The 19,306-nt window shown below is 47.0% G+C and overlaps 1 protein-coding gene across 7 annotated transcripts in view; it reads left to right on the top strand.

Annotated features, from left to right (window-relative positions):
• The window catches only part of Cnih3 (cornichon family AMPA receptor auxiliary protein 3), a 191,061-nt gene that overhangs the window by 49,434 nt on the left and 122,321 nt on the right, over positions 1-19,306 (top strand). For 3 of the 7 annotated variants that reach the window (XM_063272624.1, XM_063272627.1, XM_063272625.1), the window contains exons 2-3: positions 865-1,146; positions 1,515-1,595. The exons of 3 other annotated variants lie outside the window; for them this stretch is intronic. In XM_063272624.1, the coding sequence (XP_063128694.1) occupies positions 1,539-1,595 (57 nt within the window). In that variant the 5' untranslated portion in view covers positions 865-1,146; positions 1,515-1,538. The remainder of the gene's footprint in view (positions 1-864; positions 1,147-1,514; positions 1,596-19,306) is intronic. One more of the 7 variants, XM_063272626.1, reaches the window with a different exon arrangement.

A 19,306-nucleotide genomic window follows, 5' to 3' on the forward strand; every position in this document is an offset into this window, starting at 1 on the left:
CGTCACACCTGGGCACTTTATAGTGGTGTACTTCCGTGTTTCCACCATACTCTACAGGAGTAGAATTTCTGGCTCACAAGTTGGGAAGAGGTACTCAGCTTAGTAGCTGCTACTGGGAGTAGTTTACCTACCTCGACACAGTCCTGTTTGTACACGTAAACTACTGTTGCATTTTGTGGCAGGGGTGTTTGATGTCAGCCGTGCAGGGAGCGAGCAGTGCAACCTCACTGTGGTCTGAGGGCACATCTTAGCCGTAGATGGTGTTCAACGCCTGGCTATGTTTGGTGGTCATTTGTGTCCTTTCTCTTGTGAACGCCTCTTCAGATCTCTTGCCCTTTTTTTGATAGTGGGTTCTCTGTTGTTTCAATTTGCTCTTAGTGGGGTTTTAAATGTAGGCTCATAGCGAGCACCTTCTGCTTTACATGTGTGAGACCTGGCTCTCCCACTTTTAATTATCTCTTTTCTCTCTTACGTTGATTAAAACAAGTTTGTTTTTGCTTTTTAAGAAAAAATTTATTTTTACTTATGTGTGTGTGTCTGTACCTTGTATATGCTGGTTCCCAAAGAGGCCGGAAGAGAGCATCAGATCTCCTAAACTGGGAGTTTGGGGCAGTTATAGACCACTAGCTGCTGGGAACTGAACTCAGGTCCTCTAGAAGAGCGCCATGTATTCTCAACCACCGAGTCATCTCTCCAGTCCCCAAACATGGGTTCCTGGTTTTCATACTTTAGGCTATAGGCTGGCTGGAACTGGTTCGGGAGAATGGCTAGGCAGGAGCCAAGTTTCCCTTTGTTCCCGTGTCTTTGTCTTTCTCTTTGACCCAGTATCTATGTTGCAAAATCTGTTTCTCCATTTCTCTGCAGGCGATGCTTCCCCCAGACTAAATGCCCCAAGAACATTAAATCCACCCATTTCTGCAGGCCGAGGGACTACTTGCCATCAACCCACCATCTGTCCTAGAATGAAGAGTGGCCCCAGCCTCTTCCTGGCCAGTCTGCTTTCTTTCTTCTCATAGGTCCACACGGGTGAGGGGTAAGGATGATCCCTGCCTTCTCATGTTACCGTCCTCTCATTTTCATGACATATCCTCCAGGAGCATCATCAAGTATGTCTGGTCCCATCTGGCATCCAAAGTGACGGAGTAGGTGGGTCTTAAGACAGACAAGGGACTGGGCTGACTTCAGGGCACGGAGATGCACGAAGAGAATGGCTGAGGCTGCTCTAAAGGAGAGGAACAGAAACTGCTGTTGAGCACGGGGTGGGGGGAAGGGGACCCCAGGATTAGACTTAATGGTTGTGCCAATGAGGGGAAGTTTATTTGACAGAAACACTGAGGACATTACTTCTATGATAATTAAGGCATTTTCTATAAAAATTGACATCAGTGTTATGCTTGCACTAGTGTTAGCGATATGTTCAGTGTATTTACACACTGTCTCACAAACTCACAAAGCCCCCAGGGTGGGGAGAAAGGGACGTATGAGGAAGACCTGACTTGCTGTTCCTCCTCTAGGTCCATGCTGCCACCCTTCACCCTATGCCTGCTTCGCTTCCTTTTCCAAGGGCTGAGGAGTCTGCTGAAACCATCGGTCAGGTCAGATCATTTTCAGTCAAGGTAACAGGTTGGGGCAGTGCCCTGGAAAGTTTCATGTCAACCTGACAACGAGCTAGAGTCATCTGAAAGGAGGGAACCTCAACTGAGAAAACGCCTCCATGAATCCCAGCTGTGGGGCGTGGTCTTAATCAGTGATTGGTGGGGGAGGGCCCGGCCATTGTGGGTGGTGCCATCCCTGGGCTGGTGGTCCTAGGTTCTGTAGGAAAGCAGCCTGAAGAAGCCACAAGGAGCAAGCCAGTAGGAGGCTCTCCTCCATGGCCTCTGCATCAGCTCCTGCCTGCAGGTTCCTGCCCTGCTTGCTGTTCCTGTCCTGACTTCCTTTGATGGTGAACTGTGAGATGGATGGAAGTGTAAGAACCCTTTCCTCCCCAACTTGCTTTTGGTCACGATGTTTCCTTGCAGCAATAGTGGCCCTAACTAAGACGAGTAGCTCATGAAAAATATTGTAGGAGAGGTCTGAAGACCATGTGATGGCTGCGAAGGAGGCCTGGAGTGGAGAGAGTCCGAGGTGTTCATTTATTTGGCAGGGACACTATATTCCATCACACTTAGAGAGGTGACTTTACATAGAGGGTAAAGGGTTGATTCTTTATGGATCACAGATGAATTGTACCAGTGTCAGAGAAGGTGAAGGGAAGATGCTGGAAAGTGGAGAGACAAGGAACATTTTAGAGGGTGTGGTGTATGCATGTGTGCGTGCGCATGCGCACGTGGTGACTTCAGATGTCAAACAGTGTGAGGAAAAAGAACAGCAAAAGAGAAGTCAGAAGAAAAAGGATCGCGCAGCCCTTTGAGGCCTTTGTGAACCATCGTATGTGTTCTTCCATGGCTGAGCCCCTCCACAGCCAGGCACTAAGGGTGGCACTGGGTGCCGTGTTAGGGGTAGAGGGCTAAGACTTTAAGTCCCTCCCATTCTAGGATTGGACCGACAGGTGTTTATTTTAAAAAACCAGATGGTTCAAGAGAATTTCTAGATTTGCACCATCGGGCACCAGGTTTCAAACTAAATTTGGGCTCTGCCTTCCAGCCTTCCTGTTGCCCCGGGTTGAGAATAGCCTCCCATTTCACCAGCCATCTGCTCCCTTCATGTCTCTGCAATGAGTGGCGTCTCCAGCATCTTCCCACAGATAGGACAGAATCTTCCACAAAACATATGGGGTGATTGCGTGTTTTCTGGCAGGGGGCTCCCAGGTGGGCCCCAATATGAAAGAAGTGGCTATGTTTACACTTGATTCGATAGAACGGGACCCCAATCGCTCATGTGTTGAGCTGTGTCTTGTCCTGGGCCGTCCAGGTCTATGCATCTAGGGGTCTGGCTTCTCAGAACTCCCTGTCGCAAACAGGCAAGAGCTGATGATGGCCGTCTCCCCTGCACTGTCAGTCAGAGCTTCCAGCGTCTCTCTGTGTCCTGGGTAGAGTTGGCAGAATGTGGTAGAAGAAAGTATCTCAACCATTTAGGGATGTGCTTTTGGTTAGTGACCTTTCTGCCACTGTAACAGATACCCTTTTTGCGAAAGGAAAGGTTTATTTTGACTCACAGCTATAGAAGACTCAGTCCATGGTAGTTGCTCTTCAGATGGTGGTGATGCAGTGGCCAAGAGTGATTTACAGGGCACAGCTGTTCACTCCATAGCCAGAGTGCAAAACAGGAAGGTAAGAGGCTGGGGTCCCATGAGCCTCTTCAAGGGCGTGTCCTTAGTGACCTGAAGACCTCTCACTGGGCCCTCCTGGTTAAAGACTCTACCAGTCACCACCCTGGGACCAAACCTTAGTACATGAGTCTTTGAGAGGCATTCCAGAACTCAAGCAATAGCAAGATATATATGTATATGTGTATGTGTATGTGTATGTGTATGTGTATGTGTATGTGTGTGTGTGTATGTGTATGTGTATGTGTATGTGTATGTATATGTATATGTATATGTATGTATATGTATATGTGTATGTGTATATGTATATGTATTTTATTTCGTTTTGGAGATAGAGTCTCAACTGATGGCCTCAAATTCACCATCCTCCTTCCTCGGCTTCCCAAGAGATGGCATGTGTCCCATGCTGTCTAATATCTTTAAACACACATTCTCTCTCCCTCCTTGTCTGTCTGTCTGTCTCTCTGTGTGCACATGCATGCATACAGAGTTGCATATAAGAGTGGAAGTGTGTACACACCATAGCAAGCATATCGAGGTCAGAGGACAACCATGAATATAAATATTCTCATTCTCCATTTTCTTCCAGTCGGGGCCCCTTATTGTTTGTGGCTCCGTGTGCCAAGCCAGCTGACCTACGAGCTCCCGGGACTCTCCCGTCTCTGTCTCCCATCTCGCTGTAGGAGCACTGGGATCACAGACAACGTGCGCTGTGGCATCTAGCTTTGCTCTGGTCCTCACACGTGGACGTGAAGGGCTTTATCCACTGAGCATCTCTCTAGACCTTTCACTTTTTCTAAAGACAACGAAAATAGGCAGTGACTTAGCGTCAGCTCCGATACTGGTCTTTTGAGGAAAAGAAGAATCCCTTATTGTTTCCGAGGCACTGCCCCTGGATGGAGCGGGCCCTCACCACTCCTACAGACCTTGAGGCAAATAGCACTGTAGACTTTCTTGGCTTCCCACTCTTCGCTTCCCTTTGACAACCCAGCATTTTCATCCTGGTGAGCTCAGGGTAGAAGGAGAACTTAAAGGCCAATTTGAAGAGAATAAGAAGGCACACAATGGACCCACATGACCAGAGGCACTGAATAGAGTTGAGTGTAGGCGTCCCATTTGGTTTCCCTTGATAAAGTCAGATTCAAGGTTGGAGGATTTATCTCGAGCCTCAGTCTTTCTTCTAAGCACCAGGTGGCTGGGTTATCCCACCATACCCCACTAGCTCCTGTGCCTAAGGGGGATCGTCCCACTTCGCTGGACACCAGACTGGGTTCTGATGTAAGAAGGAATCATCACGGCTCACATAAATGTGTAACAATACCTAGACATAGACGGCTCAGTCGGCTCCTGAAAGATTCTGTGTAAGAGAACCAGAGCAGTGCCACAAGAGCAGACTCCCCCTCCCCAGCCGTGTCCTCAGCCCTTCAGTCTCCTGTTACAAATGATCCTGAGACCCAGTGTCCGCAGATTTGGAAATCTAAAAAGTCCAGCTGATTCATCTCATCAGAGGTTTTCTCCATAATGGACAGGCAATCGAACAGGTCATGGTTCCCTAGAATAGAGCTTCAATGCTTGGGGCATGTCTTAGTGTGTAATAGTGTGGGTTTCTAGGGTGAGAATCTGAGCTGTGAACCACGTCTTTCCCTGGTGTATTTCTTCTTGTAAAGAATCTTGTGATGAGGATTTAAATATTCACCGTCTGATTGTATAACCAGAGCCACTGCCCTATTGGTGCCAGATCTCACAACCTGAACATCACTGGAAGGGTGCAATGCACTATGGGAAAGGAGTGAGATGGGTACATCTCAAATTTTGTTTCAAAGGTAGGAGAAGGGGTTTGGCTACTGGGCAGCATGTGAAACCAGAACCGACTATCCCCAGCCCCTCCTCCCTCTCCTCTTCCCCGTGTGTGTGTGTGTGTGTGTGTGTGTGTGTGTGTGTGTGTGTGTGTGTGTGTGTGTATGTATGTGTGTGTGTATATATATGTGTATGTGTGTGTATGTGTATGTGTGTATGTGTATGTGTGTGTATGTATGTGTATGTGTGTATGTGTGTGTATATATGTGTATGTGTATGTGTGTGTCCTTTTGTTCTATCTTCCCAGGATTGTGAGCATGGATCCTCTTAATCTGCCACTGTCTAGACTAGACTCTCTCCTCTGGCTGTCAGCACTTGATTCCCTGGAAAGGTTTTTTAAAGTCTTTGAGGCAGCTCCTGCTTCTCCCTCACACCAATCAGCACCAGTCTTGCTTTTCCTTACTAAGATGTAGTCCCCATGCCTGGCACACAGTAGGTGCTTAATGACTGAGCTCATAAAGTGCTATCCTGTGTCTCAGTCTCCTCCTACCCCTGCTGCTGTTGAGACCAAGCCCCACTCCCTTTCCTTTCCCCTGTCTTCTGTCATTCGCTCGCTTCGCAGAATGCCAGCAACAACTTAGTTTTTGCTTAACCTTCTGCCTTAAAAAAAAGTAATTTTAATTAATTTAGAGATTAGACTGGATGCCACTCCTCTGAAGTATTGCCAGGTGAAATAATACAAGTCCAAATGTTTTGTGTTTCCTTTTGTCTTCCAAGGAGCTTCAAGGTTATAGAAACAGAGAGAGACACTATAGACAGACCAGTGCAGACCTTCATGGCCACAGTGTCGGCCCTATTGCGATACTCTTTGGTTTGTGGCTCTTTTTGTGCAGATGCTTTCAAACTGACTTGGGGCTGTATGTTATCGGGGTAATAGCATCCTCTAAGAGCAGACATTGAGAAGACTCTGTCTTGCTCCCTTCTGCCTGTGATGTGACACAGACTGTTAAAGTGTTACCTGCACAGCCGGAATCAGGCAGACTGTGCTACATTGCAAAACCCACCACAACCCCACTGTTACTCCCTCCTAAATAGGGTCCCACTTGTCTCAAGGTTTTCACAGAAGGACAACTTTCTAGTTAGACACAGAAGAACCACGACAGTGATCAGTTGGAGGAAGAGAACTATGTCCAGAAGCCTCTTTTTACCTAAGTTGGCCTAATGAACCTGGTGGGGACCAGGATTGGGGTCCTTGCCTGTCCTTGACTTTGAATAGACCCTAAATCCTATCCTATGATATTCTTCAGCCCGTCAGCACTCATTTGATTAGCAAGAAAACCACTGCTCACTTCTGCTTTAATTTATTTTAAAATATTTTTTTTTTGGTTCTTTTTTTCGGAGCTGGGGACCGAACCCAGGGCCTTGCGCTTCCTAGGTAAGCGCTCTACCACTGAGCTAAATCCCCAGCCCCTATTTTAAAATATTTACAGTGGGAGAAGAGTTAGAAGAGCGGGCAGCTGAGGCAGTCATTTGCCACGTGTTCCCTCGTCCCCATCCCAGATTTGATCAGATATTCATAAAGAGCAGTTGTAAGATGCAATTCATGTAGGTTTCAAATAGAGAAGGAGACACATGTGGGGCATTACCTTCTGTCCCTGTGTCCTCCATCTTCAGGTACTGCCAGTCTGTTGGGGTCACTTCCTTTTCAAACACCTTTTTTTCCCTGCTATATTCTTGCAACAATCTGTGGCTTAGTTCTGTGTGTCATTGGGCTGTGCAAAGTAGAAACATAAGGCCTGTGTTTTCTGTCCCTTGCATTTTCCACTCAAATAATTTGACCTTACGAGTCACCCGGTTATGTGTGTCACTGTTACAAATTCCCATTCTCTCTTCACATATACCACATCCTAACAAGGGAGAATTTCTGGATTGTTTCCATTAAAAAAATAATCATATCTAGGTCTTTCTGTGGCTGTTTTCACATGTGTTGGACATGCACTGAAGTTATGTGGGTTTTTATTTCAGGGGTGCATCTATGTGGGGTTTTATTTCAGGGGTGCATCATTTTAATGGCGTATTTGCATCAGTGGTCTCTAGGATTCATGGTCAGGAACAGCCTGTAGGCTCCTGGCCATGCAGAAGGAAGCCCTGCTTTGTTCTCTAGAAAAATAAGAGATTGCCGATCTCCCAGCATTTTAGACTCTAGTCAGGTAGAGTCCCTTTCATTGGGAGAGTATCTTGCAGTTGATTGCAAACCAGCCATTCCTACAGCCAGAACTGTTTAATGTGAAGTTATTCCAGGAGTTGCTGAGCCAATGTTCTGACAGTCTGTCTCTAAGTGTGTGTAGCACTTGGAAGAGCGGTGGGGCCAGCTGCCAATCTTGTCTCTATTATTCTACAAGTGTGCAAGCATGGGAGTTTGTGGAAGGCACTTTCCTTCCTCAGGGCATGTTTGCTAGTTAAAGTGGTGCATACAAATGACACCTAACCAAGAAAGTATCTTAGACAGGTTTCTACGGGTGTGAAGAAACACCATGACTAAGACAACTTATAGAAGAAAGAATAATGGGGTTCACAGTTCCAAAGGGTTAGAGTCCATGATCATCATGGTGGGGGAGCATGGCAGCAGACAGGCAGGTGTGGTGCTGGAACAGTAGCTGAGAAGTAACATACTTATCTGCAAGAAAGAGGGAGGGAAGGAGGGGAGAGAGAGAGAGAGAGAGAGAGAGAGAGAGAGAGAGAGAGAGAGAGAGAGACAGAGAGAGAGAGAGAGAGACAGAGAGAGAGACAGAGAGACAGAGAGACAGAGAGACAGAGAGAAAGAGAGACAGAGAGACAGAGAGACAGAGAGAAAGAGATTACATGTCTTTATGCTTGCTTCTAATTCACCCCTTATTGCCTTTTTTGTTTATCATCATCATCATCATCATCATCATCATCATCATCATCATCATCATCAGATTTATTTAACGTATGTGAGTACACTGTCGCTCTCTTTAGACACACTAGAAGAGGGCATCAGATCCCATTACAGATCCCATACAGAGCCACCATATGGTTGCTGGGAATTGAACTCAGAACCTCTGGAAGACCAGTCAGTGCTCTTAACCCCTGAGCCATCTCTCCAGTCCCCATTGGTTGTATCAAAGGTAACCAATCCAGCCAGGACACTGATCTGCTCTTGGTGTCTGAACACATTACACATTTCTATCAATCTGATGGTCTCGATGGTTTCAGAGCCTCCTAACCAGCTCCAGCCCAGGCAAGTAACGCGCCATTGTGTTAGACAACGTTCCAGCTCTGTAACAAATGAAAGGCAGTCAACGTCTAACGAGAAGAGGTTGGTTTGGGTGCACAGTTCTTGGTGTTACTAGTTGATGGTTGCATGGATCCCTTGCTTCTCAGCCTCTGGTCTTGGGTCAGATCACCATGAGTGTGCAAGACAGAGTTAAAATTTCCACATCATGGTTGTCGTGTGACACATAGTAAAGGAAGAAGGAGCTGGGGTACCCCTTTAGAGTGCATGCTCCCAGTGACCTGTAGTCCTTCCGTTAGCCCTACCTACATCTTAAAGCTTCTACTGTCTCCCAATAGCGCTTGACCAGGGGAGCAGATATTTTGACATGTGGGCCTTTCAGAACATCCCAGCACTCCAGCACACTTCCTCTACCATCCCCCAGCAAGTCCCTTCTGGCTCCCCGGCTCCTGGATTCAGAACCTTTTTCTTCGCCAATTCTCTTATTTTGGTGGGACGAATCCTTTAATGCTTTGCACCGCCCTCGGAAAGGTTGCATAGGAAGTGTTTTGAGATCTTACATGTCTATAAATGTCTTTGTTCTACCCACACACTTCATTTTAGCTTGACTATATAAAGTGTGGATTACAAAACATTTTTCCAGGCACTATTATTCTCTAGTTCCCAGTGCTGCAACTGAGAAGAAATCCAACGTCTTCCTGACTTGTTTTGAGGTTGGGTTTTGCTGTGCTGTCCAGGCGGTCCAAGCTCTGAACCCAAGGGGCCCTTCTGCCCCACCCTCTTGAGATTCTGGGGCTTTCGGTCAGTGCCACCATGCATTGCTCTCTTCTCTTATTTTTCACCCGTTTTTTGAAACTTGCTGGCCCCCTCTTTTCTCAGAACTTCTGTAGCATTATCCCTTATTCACAGTGGAGTGAAATGTTAGTGTATGTTTCTATTTATTCTGTTGTGTTGGGGTCTCACGGGGCTCGCTGTTCAACCCCGGTCTGCTATCCTGGAAAGTCTCAATGACTCTTTCTTCACAAAACGAGTAGAGAGCAACCCATTACACTAAATCCTTCTGTTCAGATGTTGGATCTTGTGAGCAGTCTTGTTTTTGTTTTCTTGCCTCTCTCTCCCCTCCCCACCCCTCCTCTCTCTCTTCCTCTCTCTAGTCTCCCATAGAGTCTTTGGCTGCATTTCTCAGAGGTTTTTTTTTTCCCCAATGTTAACTTGTTACTATTGAGATTTTTCTTTCTGCCATCTTATTTTAAATTCCTAAGCACATGGGGGATGTTTTAGGATTTATTTTTATCTCCCTGTAAGTCCTGCTTCCTCTTGGTTCTTTTTTTCTGCTTGTTTGTTCTGACCCCTCTTTCCCTCACATGACTCGGTGGTCCTAGCCTCTTTCTATATGTCTGAGAGGGCTGTCCTTACGGTTAGCGGGGATTCACATGTGCTGGGTAAGGCTTGTTGATGGTGGTGCCACTGAGATGATCTGACTGGAACTTCTCCATGTGGGGCTTTCTTATTGTCAGAGTCTTTAGAGCATCATTCTTTGGACCAGGAAAGATGCCTCCTGTATACTGTCCTCAGGGAAATGTCTGCCTAGTAGTATGTGGAAGTGAGTGGAAGCAGGCCTGGGTAGTAAGGTGGCTCTCAAGGGTAGCCTGTAACCGCCCCCCCAATAGACCCGCTATGCATGTTTTAATACACTGTCCCTCACCACCACACCCGGCACCTCAGTGTTTTACACTCCAGACTCAGCCTCTGACCTTTAGCAGGGGTGAGTGAAGGGCAGTACTGGGTGAAGGAAGGGTTGGGATCCAACCGTATCATAGACTTTCATGCAGACCTCTGTGCTCAAGCCCTACACCCAGCCCCCTCCCAGGGGCCAGCTTTCTTAACTCATCCACCCAGTGCCCAGGTTTCCTTTCCATTCTCTTGGGTCTCTGCCCCATTCTGGGTCCTCCATGGTTCAGTGGGGCTTGCAGGGACAGAAGGAGCTGGCTCTAGTCTGCCTCGTTGCTGTTGGTTTATTATTTGAAGCAGGGTCTTTCAATGGATCCAAAGGTAGCCTGGGACTCACAGTCCTCCTGCCTCAGTGCTGGAGTTACAGATGAAGTACCAGTAGTAGTTCACCTTCAATCTTCTCCTTTGAAAAAGGATGATAGCTTATGAAATAACGGGCTTCGCTGTGAGATTTTCATACAGTTTTGTATCATTTTACTTGGCTCATCCTTACCCCACTACTACCTTCCCTATCCTCGTTCTCCTTCTGATGATCCCCTCCTCCCCAAATAGTCCTCTTTCCATTTTCATATACTTGAGAGAAAGTGTGATGGTTGCCCTTCCTGATCCCCACTGACCCTCCCTGGTTCCCCCTCCAGCTCTCTTTAGAACCCTTCTTCTGTCCTCCCCTTCCATGCTCTCTCCAGATTTCTTGACATTTGGCGGGTGGTGGTGGTGGTGGTGTATGCCTTTAATCCTGACACACACACTACACACCACATACACACACACACACACACACACACACACACACACACACACTTATTGTAGGGAAAACACTAGCAAGTCATCACTCCGTGCTTTCATGGGTCTCTTATGTTAATTAGCTTGACTATGTATTTGGCTAATGGGCTGATATGCAAACTACTTAAATGCATAAGGAATTGCTCAATACCCTTGAGAAGGGATTATGAAGGGCTGAACTCTTGGGCTCCCCCCACCATTTTTTTGTGACAGGCTTTCTCTGGGTAGCCCTGGCAGTCCTGGAACTTGCTCTGTAGACCAGGCTGGCCTCGAACTCACAGAGATCCACCTGCCTCTGCCTCCTGGGAGTAAAGGTGGCACCACCACTGCCCAGCTTGGGTGCTCCTTTTTTAGGGGAGGCAAACTGTGCTACTTTTTTGAAAGTGATGCCTGTGGTTTATGCCATGGCGGAACAAAAGAATTGTCATTGTGTGGCTCCAGTATTTGTTATTGCCTGACTAGTTTTTCATAGGTGGCAGACATTGTTTTTCTTTTCTTGGGAGGTGACTTGGCAAGGACATGTTTAATTCTCTTGCTTGACTAAAGGCCTTCAGCTATGGCACTTAGGTCACCCCTAAGTTTAGAATTTGAGGCACAGAATGTTCATATCCAAATCTGAATGGGTCGTGGAGCAGGACTCTTGGAGGCTGAGAGGAGGTCCCTGAAGGTACAACTCCTGTTTCACATTTCCGGACTCAGCCAGGAGTGTGTGGCTGTAATATTAAATATTTAATCTCTGTGAATGACAGGTGTTCATGCATAGGATTGATGATCAGAAACATTAAATTAAGAAGCAAAGAAGCTGTGAGAAGGCCGTGGAAGGCGGCTTTTCTCTCATGCATCTTTGCTCGATCACTCAAAAGTTAACACGGTTTGGCCATTTGGTTTTGGTATTTGGAGGGCTTGAGGTACTGACTGTCCTGTCTTTGTCTCTCTTCCGCCTGTTCCTGAGTTTACTTACTTCTTTAACCTGCTATTTATAATTTCATAGGTAACTATAGGAGGCCAGGCCTTGAAGTGTATTAGTGTACTAACAGGGTTTATGGCGAGCATTTTCTTATTATGTGTGGACGGATGTGGTTGGGTTTTTCTTCCATAGGGTTTGTCTATGGCAAGCCTATTACATAAAGATGGACAACAACACACACACACACACACACACACACACACACACACACTCACACACACACACACTTCTCCCTAATATAGCTACCAACGTGTTTTTTTCTTCTTTTTTCTTTTTTTTTTTTTTCAGAGCTGGGGACCAAACCCAGGGCCTTGCGCTTGCTAGGCAAGCGCTCTACCACTGAGCTAAATCCCCAACCCCTACCAACGTGTTTTTAAGGCATCTCTAGTTTGCCTTCTCTTGATGTCGCATGGCCATGTGACTTCAGCTGATGCGTTTCTGGGGCTCACAAGTGTTCAAGGTGATAGAGCTTGAGAACACCCACGACATATCTCCCTGGGGCACTGACGGGCTCTATAAGCAGATTATAGAACATTAAAACACATTTGTCTAAAGCTTTACACTCCAAAGAAATTACTCAAATCACTTGAGTCCATCTAAGCATTCTCTATATCATGATATGTTTCATATATCAAATCACCATTATCGGTTGTTGCCATGATAAAACGACATGAGCAGAAGCAACTTATGGAAAAAAGACTTTCTCACACTTCCAGAGGGATAGGAGTCAGTCCACCAACCCTCAGGCATGGCCTCAGGAGGCTGAGAGCTCACGTCTGCAACTGGAAGCACAGGGCAGACAGCACGGACTGGAAGTGTATAAGGCTTTTCATCTCAGAGCCTGCCTCACAGTCTACATCCTCCAGAAAGGCTGTGCCATATGAACAGTCTGCAGCTGGGGTCGTTTTCATTCAAATCACCACACCATCCCAGATACCCAAAGTGCTAAGGTAACTCAGAGGCAGGGAAACATTTCTGTCAGTGCACACTCACAACTGACTAGAGAAGGCTCTCTGGGGGCAGGGTATGAAGCAGGATGTCAGTTTTAGAAAAACTCAAGCATATGCCAGAGAGGAAACGTGTGTTCAGAAAGATTCCGGGGGAGGGGATGCATCAAACCAGGCTGGCGAGTCATGTGGATTAGAGAGTTGGGTAGACTATAGAGTCCACTGGAGGACTAGAGGGTCAACCAGACAGTCAGCCAGGGATGTGATACTTTGGTGGAGGATAAGCTTAGAGACGGATTTGTTTGGCTCAGTGATGCCAAATCAGAGCATTTTAAATCTACTCTGGCTGGGACTCCACCTCAGAGGTTCTGGCTCTTTTGGTGTAGACTCTAAGGGATCTCTATCCGGGAAAAGCTCTCCAGACAATTTCATTGCATTTAGTGCCAAACACCCCTGAAATGGGAGGTGACTGCAATAGCTCACTTTCAAAGTAAGGAAGCCAGGATAAGAAGAGTTAAAGCGAGAGAGCAACTATGTGAAGCCAGAACAAACAGGATGTGAGTCAATGGGGGACCATTCTCTACTTCAGTGTGTCCCTCAGATTAGCACACACTGGCGTCCAACTTGTTCATCTCTGCATCTGCTTCACTTGCAGCTCCACCCCAGGAAGTAATTACACTCACTACATGGTTCTTTGAGAAATTTGTAATAGGTTTTAAAAAAGAGACATTTTTCTGCACATCATTGCTGATGTTACTTTTATTTGTAATGCTATAAAAGCAATTATAATTTATCCTCTTTACTTCTATTCAATTATTCCCCTTAAGAGAGAGTTATATCACACAGAGAAAAGACATTAGGAAAAAACCCTTCCAAGCTTCTGTTGGATAGAGATGGACAATCCCCATAAACAATACAGCTCTAACTTGTCCTTGAATATCTTTAGAGTAATGGGAGACTCGGAGATATCGTGCTCGATCATATTTAAGCCAGCTAGGTACTTCTTAAGTGCATTTAAGTCTTGTTTAAAGAGTAGAAAAAAAAATTACTGATCCATCACAGATCCTTTCTGCAGAGCACAATGTTTCATTAAAAGACAGAGAAAAGAGCTGATGTGAAGTCTTCCCGTTTTGGGATGTTGATTCTTTTTGTCGTAGAACAAAGACTGACTGGTAGAAATATTTACATATGCAGCCACCAGGATTGGAAAAACTTGAATCTGATGAACAAACATATTTATCACTTGCCCTATTTTAATTTTACCCCCATGACTCAGCATTTTTTATTTCCTTTGAGAAGTTGAAAACAGTTTTCTCCCTTGGTGAATACTTTGTTTCTCTGGAATCGTCCTGGTGTGTGTCATGTTTTAGTTGCCTTTCTGTTGCTGTGAGGGGACACCATGACCAAGACGACTCATAAAACAAAGCGTTTAATTGAAGGCTTTGCTTACAGATTCAGAGGGTTAGAGTCTATGCTCATCATGGCGGGCAGTGTGGCAGCAGGTTGGCAGGCATGGTGCTAGAGAAGTATCTGAGAGATTATATCTGGTCTACAAGGCAGAGAGGCGGTGTGTGTGTGTGTGTGTGTGTGTGTGTATGTATAACTGAGAATGTCTTGGGCTTTTGAAACCTTAAAGCCCACCCCTAGTGACATACTTCCTCTAACAAGACCACACCTACTGGTCCTTCCCAAACAGTTCCACCCAATGCTGGGGACCAAGCCTATGGGAACCATTTTTATTCAAACCACCATGTGACATAATTGACTGTGTGGTATTCCCCCAGCATCCTTAGTATAAGACCGTGGGCGTCTCAGAAATGCCATGTGCCCTGGCTCTGCATCAGTCCTACAAAGCTAGGATCAATGTTGCAGAGAGCCTTGCCTATGGGCTGTAAGATGAGTAGCAATTAGAATGTCCACACACGATCTGTCTTTCAGATATGCTCGGTTTATTCACACAGACATTTCTTATAATAGCATGTTAATAGACAAGCTAAGCAGCCATCTTAGCAAGTAGGGAACAGGTATTCGGGCAGAAATGCCACTGCCAGGTGTCCCTGGGGAATCTTCTCTGGTGAGGATGACTTGGAAGTTTTCAGGCTTGGCCCATGTCCGTCGTGAAGTCTTGTAGCTATAACAGGCTGGGAGGAAGGTACTGGTGGAAGTCTCAGGAGGTCTTTGAGAACTAGGCCTACAGTTAAGCTAGTGCTGACAGGTGGGCCTGTGTGGGCTCAGCGGCAGTGCCAGAAGTTCAGTGGGCACTGAAGCTAGGGCCACACACGGAATCTCAAGTTCTCTTGCAGATGGGCATCAACGTAGCAGTCAGGGAAGTCACATCTCGGGAGCACGGTAGTACATCCCAGAGACAATCCCTAAACTTATGATTTTTGTATCATTTCCCTGGGGAAGTAGCTTTGCCCTATCGGCTCACAGCTTGGCAGCTGGTTCACTAGCAGATCAAACACCACCTTGGGGTTAGCTCATTAGCATATCAAGACCTGTCCAGGGCTAAGCTCCTATCTGAGCTGCCAGGTGGCCCTGCCAGGGGCTTGCTTCTGAGCCTAGCTATTATCAGAGCTGCCTGGTGGCACGCACAGACATCATATTATTCCAAGTCACATAAAATGGCTTTTGTGTCGGACGAATCGGTTTTTAGGTTATGTTCCCAACAAGCATGTTTAGGGAGTGTTACCAATCAGGCAGCTGGTGTCCTTATTCTCTGCTAGACTAAAAATCATGAACAGACAAGGAGAGGCTCCATAAGGGACTACCTTTGTAAGGTTTTGCCTTCTTTGGCTTTTGATTGCAGAGTACAGGGGCAGCAGGCAGGCAAGAGCAGTAGTAGGTGGTGCCCTCTAGTGTTTCAACTCTCAGGCTGGCCTAGGGTCATGGGGCCCTGAGCTCTCCAAGTGTCAACTGTATAGGGCCAGGCCTAGAAAGCTGGGGTTCCTCAACTCAAGGCTGGTGTCCTACCTTCCCAAGCCCTTGACAACAGCTCCTGTGGGAAGGGTGTCCAGGGTCCTAGAGACTGACAATTCTTGTGGCTTCTCCTGGTGAACTGTGTGTGTGGGTTTCTCCAGCCTCCATCTGCTTCTGCAGCCCTTGCTTGCACACTGGCTCTCTCCCAAATGGTTTGTTTGTCTCTTGTCACCATGGCCATCCTCATGGAGGCTGCCCTTTGGGAAGCTGCTACCCACAGTCCTTTGCTTCTGCACTTTCTGCTGCCCTCATCAGTTGGTCCTGCTGGCCCTCTCTCTCTTTTTTTTTTTTTTTTTTTTTTTTTTTTTGGTTCTTTTTTTCGGAGCTGGGGACCGAACCCAGGGCCTTGTGCTTCCTAGGTAAGCGCTCTACCATTGAGCTAAATCCCCAGCCCCGGCCCTCTCTCTTTTATAGCTGCCACTGAAGCTGGCTGTTCTGCTTTCACGACTTGGCTTGCTGACCATCAGAGCTTTCTTCAGTTGTCAATCAGAGTTGTTCCACTGCCGTAGGCCTGTTAACCTCTCTACCGTTGCTGCCACATCACTGTTTCTGCTGATTTTTTTTTTCCACACGTGGCCCTCTGGTATTACAGCTCTCACACAGCCCTGCCACTGAAAGACCACTCCTCAGAGAAACCACAGCTTAGGCTCACCTATTGCAGTGCTAAGGAATGCCACACAGGACCAATCGCAGAAAACCTGTCATGCAATTGCAAGTCCCTCTTTGTACCAATCCCACTATTGTCCCCAGCCTCAGTCACAGCTGTTCTTCTGGTTGGTCATCAGAAGTGCTTGTCCCCCCTAGGTGTACATGGTTGCTTGGACAAATAGAGCTCATTAAAGCACGTGGCAGAAAACGTCTCCTACAAACTGTCAGCCTTGGCCAGGGTTCCGTCTACAGCTTCTAGAGCAGGCAGCTGTAGTTGTCTTGTAGCTTCCTTAAGACACTCGTGGCTACTTCAGAATGGTTGGTGCTGCTGTGAGGATACTCCAGCTGGCTTGTTGACTGAAACCCTTTTTGTTTGAGGCAGCCAGGGAGAGTCTTACAGGTGACACAGGTCAAGTTGCTCCCCCTTGATATTTTCGCTTATTTACAGGCAAACAAACATTAGAGGCATATTTTTATTTATGATAAGAGTTTAAGAACTTCCCATCACCACTAGGGTGATTTTAGCCGTGCTTTACCAATGCATAATGTGTACCTGCTCTGGGCCCTAGGGAAAGGTGGAGAGAGAAGATGCGGATTCTTAGGTGACACAATTAAGCTTGCTGCCAACCTCCAGAGGGCAGGAATGAGCCCCAGACATACTGTTTTCTCTGCTGTGACAGACCAATAAAGCATGAACTTATGGGAGAACGGAAGCATTTTCTGCTTTAGTCTGAGTCACAAGCCTTTGTTTCTCTTACGCTGGGATCCTCTGTGGAGGATTGCCCAGGTCATGCCGTCAACTGCTGCCACTCAATCCCTTAGTGTCCTTGAAATGCCCATCTCTCTTTTCCTCCCTCCATCCCTACTATGTAGCTCAGGACGGCCTCAGACTTGACATCCTCAGGCTCCCACTTCCCCAGTGCTGGGATCACAGGCACCTCACCACACCACCCCCACTTTAAATCACATTTGTTCTGCCCGCCTCTCTAGTTAATGTTCTGTTGCCACGAAGAGACACCAGGACCAAGGCAATGCTGATCAAAGAAGACATTTGACTGGGGGCTGACTTACAATTTCAGAGGCTTGGTCCATGATCCTCGTGGTAGGGAGTGTGGCAGCAGGCAGACAGGCATGGTGCTGGGGCAGTAACTGAGAGCTTAACATCCTGATTTGCAGAGAGGGAGAGAAGGAGGGAGGGAGGGAGAGAGAGAGAGAAAGACACAGAGAGAGGCACACGTAAGATACAAAGACACAGAGAGACTAAGAGACAGACAGACAGACAGACAGACACACACACACACACAGACAGAAAGAGAGAAAGACTGGACTTTTGAAACCCCAAAGCACGAACCTAGATACCACAGTGTGCAACAAAGACTCACCTCCTAATCCATCAAACAGTCCATCAACTGGGGACTAAACATGCAGATGTATGAGACTATGGGGGGCATTGTCATTCAAACTGCTACACCCCTTTATCAAAATCCTGAACCTTTAGTTTTCAAGGATTTGTCACGAAGGTTGTCCCAGCTCCCCAGCCATTGAACCCTCATGTAATGAACGTCTAGGTCACGCTGATGCAGTGACGCAAGACAGAACGCAGTGCAGCTGGCGCCACGCACGCACTCCCTTAACCCGCAAATACCACTGTTACTAGCATGGTTTGACTACAGCCCGTTCTTCACTCCGAAACCCCCCAGGTCTTGTTGGCTCTCGGCAGCTCCATAGAAAAAGTGGAGCTAGCCTGGGACAGAGAGGTCATTCAAACTAGATTAGATTTTAAAATCAGGCTAAGTGAGCCTTGGAAGCCAGTTTGTTGAAAGACAAGAAGTCTTCCCAGAGACTCACATCTTATATAACAAGAGCAAAGCTAGGTCTGTGCAGTTTATAAAATTTTTATTGTTCATGCAAGAGGGAATTCTGGGTACGACATAGGATACAAGGGAAACCAGCCTCTCCCAGAGCTGGGGGGAGAAAAGAGGCAGAAAAGGATATTTTCATGGGAACGATTTATCTTTTCCGTGGCTTCTGGCCCCTGCGCTTCTGGCCCCTGCACGGGGTCTGTCGAGTAGCAGTGTGATGCTGGGGACCTCTAGGGACAGCAAGAGTGTACTGTGGTTAGTGATCCTTGGACACTCACCTGGAGCCTCTGAAGGTGGCCTCATGTGGGAGCAGTTAACACCATTGGCTAAAGGATCTTGATATGTATTCATCATGGGTTCTGAATAGACCTAAACCCAGTGATGAGTGAACTCATTTGAAAAGAGGAGACAGAAACACCAGAAAGTGGCCATATGGAGATGGTGTGGTGCTACTGACAAGGGCTAAGAGCTCTGAGAACAGAAGAGGCAGGGATGGACTGCTGGCTGCTACAAGCTCTGGAGAAAGCCAGACCCTGCCAGCCCCAGCTTCCAGAACAATGGGAGAAGAAACATCTTCTGGTGCCAGTGTTCATCGGCACTGGCATGAGAGCAGAGGCCGAGCTCTCGGTGGCCCAGGCCTGGCACTGCCCTTGGAATTTACTCAGCACTCTCAGGAATGCACATGTTGAAGGATGAGTGGTAGCGAAGACTCTAGGACTGGGCAGGACCACGGAAGCCATGGAGGAGGACCAAAGACTCCAGCTTCAGACCCCGGGATCAACACAGCATCATAGACGCTGAAGGGAGCAGCACACAATAGTGGACTCTGTGGGAACAGCACACAACAGTGTCCAGATGTGGCCAGGGCTATCTCAGAAAGACAGAGTCTAGCTCCCAAGGCTCACACTAGGTATCATCAGCATAGATGCACTGCCTGAGCCACCATCTTGAGGAGAAAGAAGTGCGGCCATGATAGTTCTGAAAATAGGAGCAGGCCTGGAAAAGTCAGAGATTTACATAAAAAAAAAATAGGTCTAGCCTAACACAGCCTGGAGAGATTTACACTAAAAA

The sequence above is a fragment of the Rattus norvegicus genome, chromosome 13 (assembly GCF_036323735.1).
Source record: "Rattus norvegicus strain BN/NHsdMcwi chromosome 13, GRCr8, whole genome shotgun sequence".
NCBI classification, from domain to species: domain Eukaryota; kingdom Metazoa; phylum Chordata; class Mammalia; order Rodentia; family Muridae; genus Rattus; species Rattus norvegicus.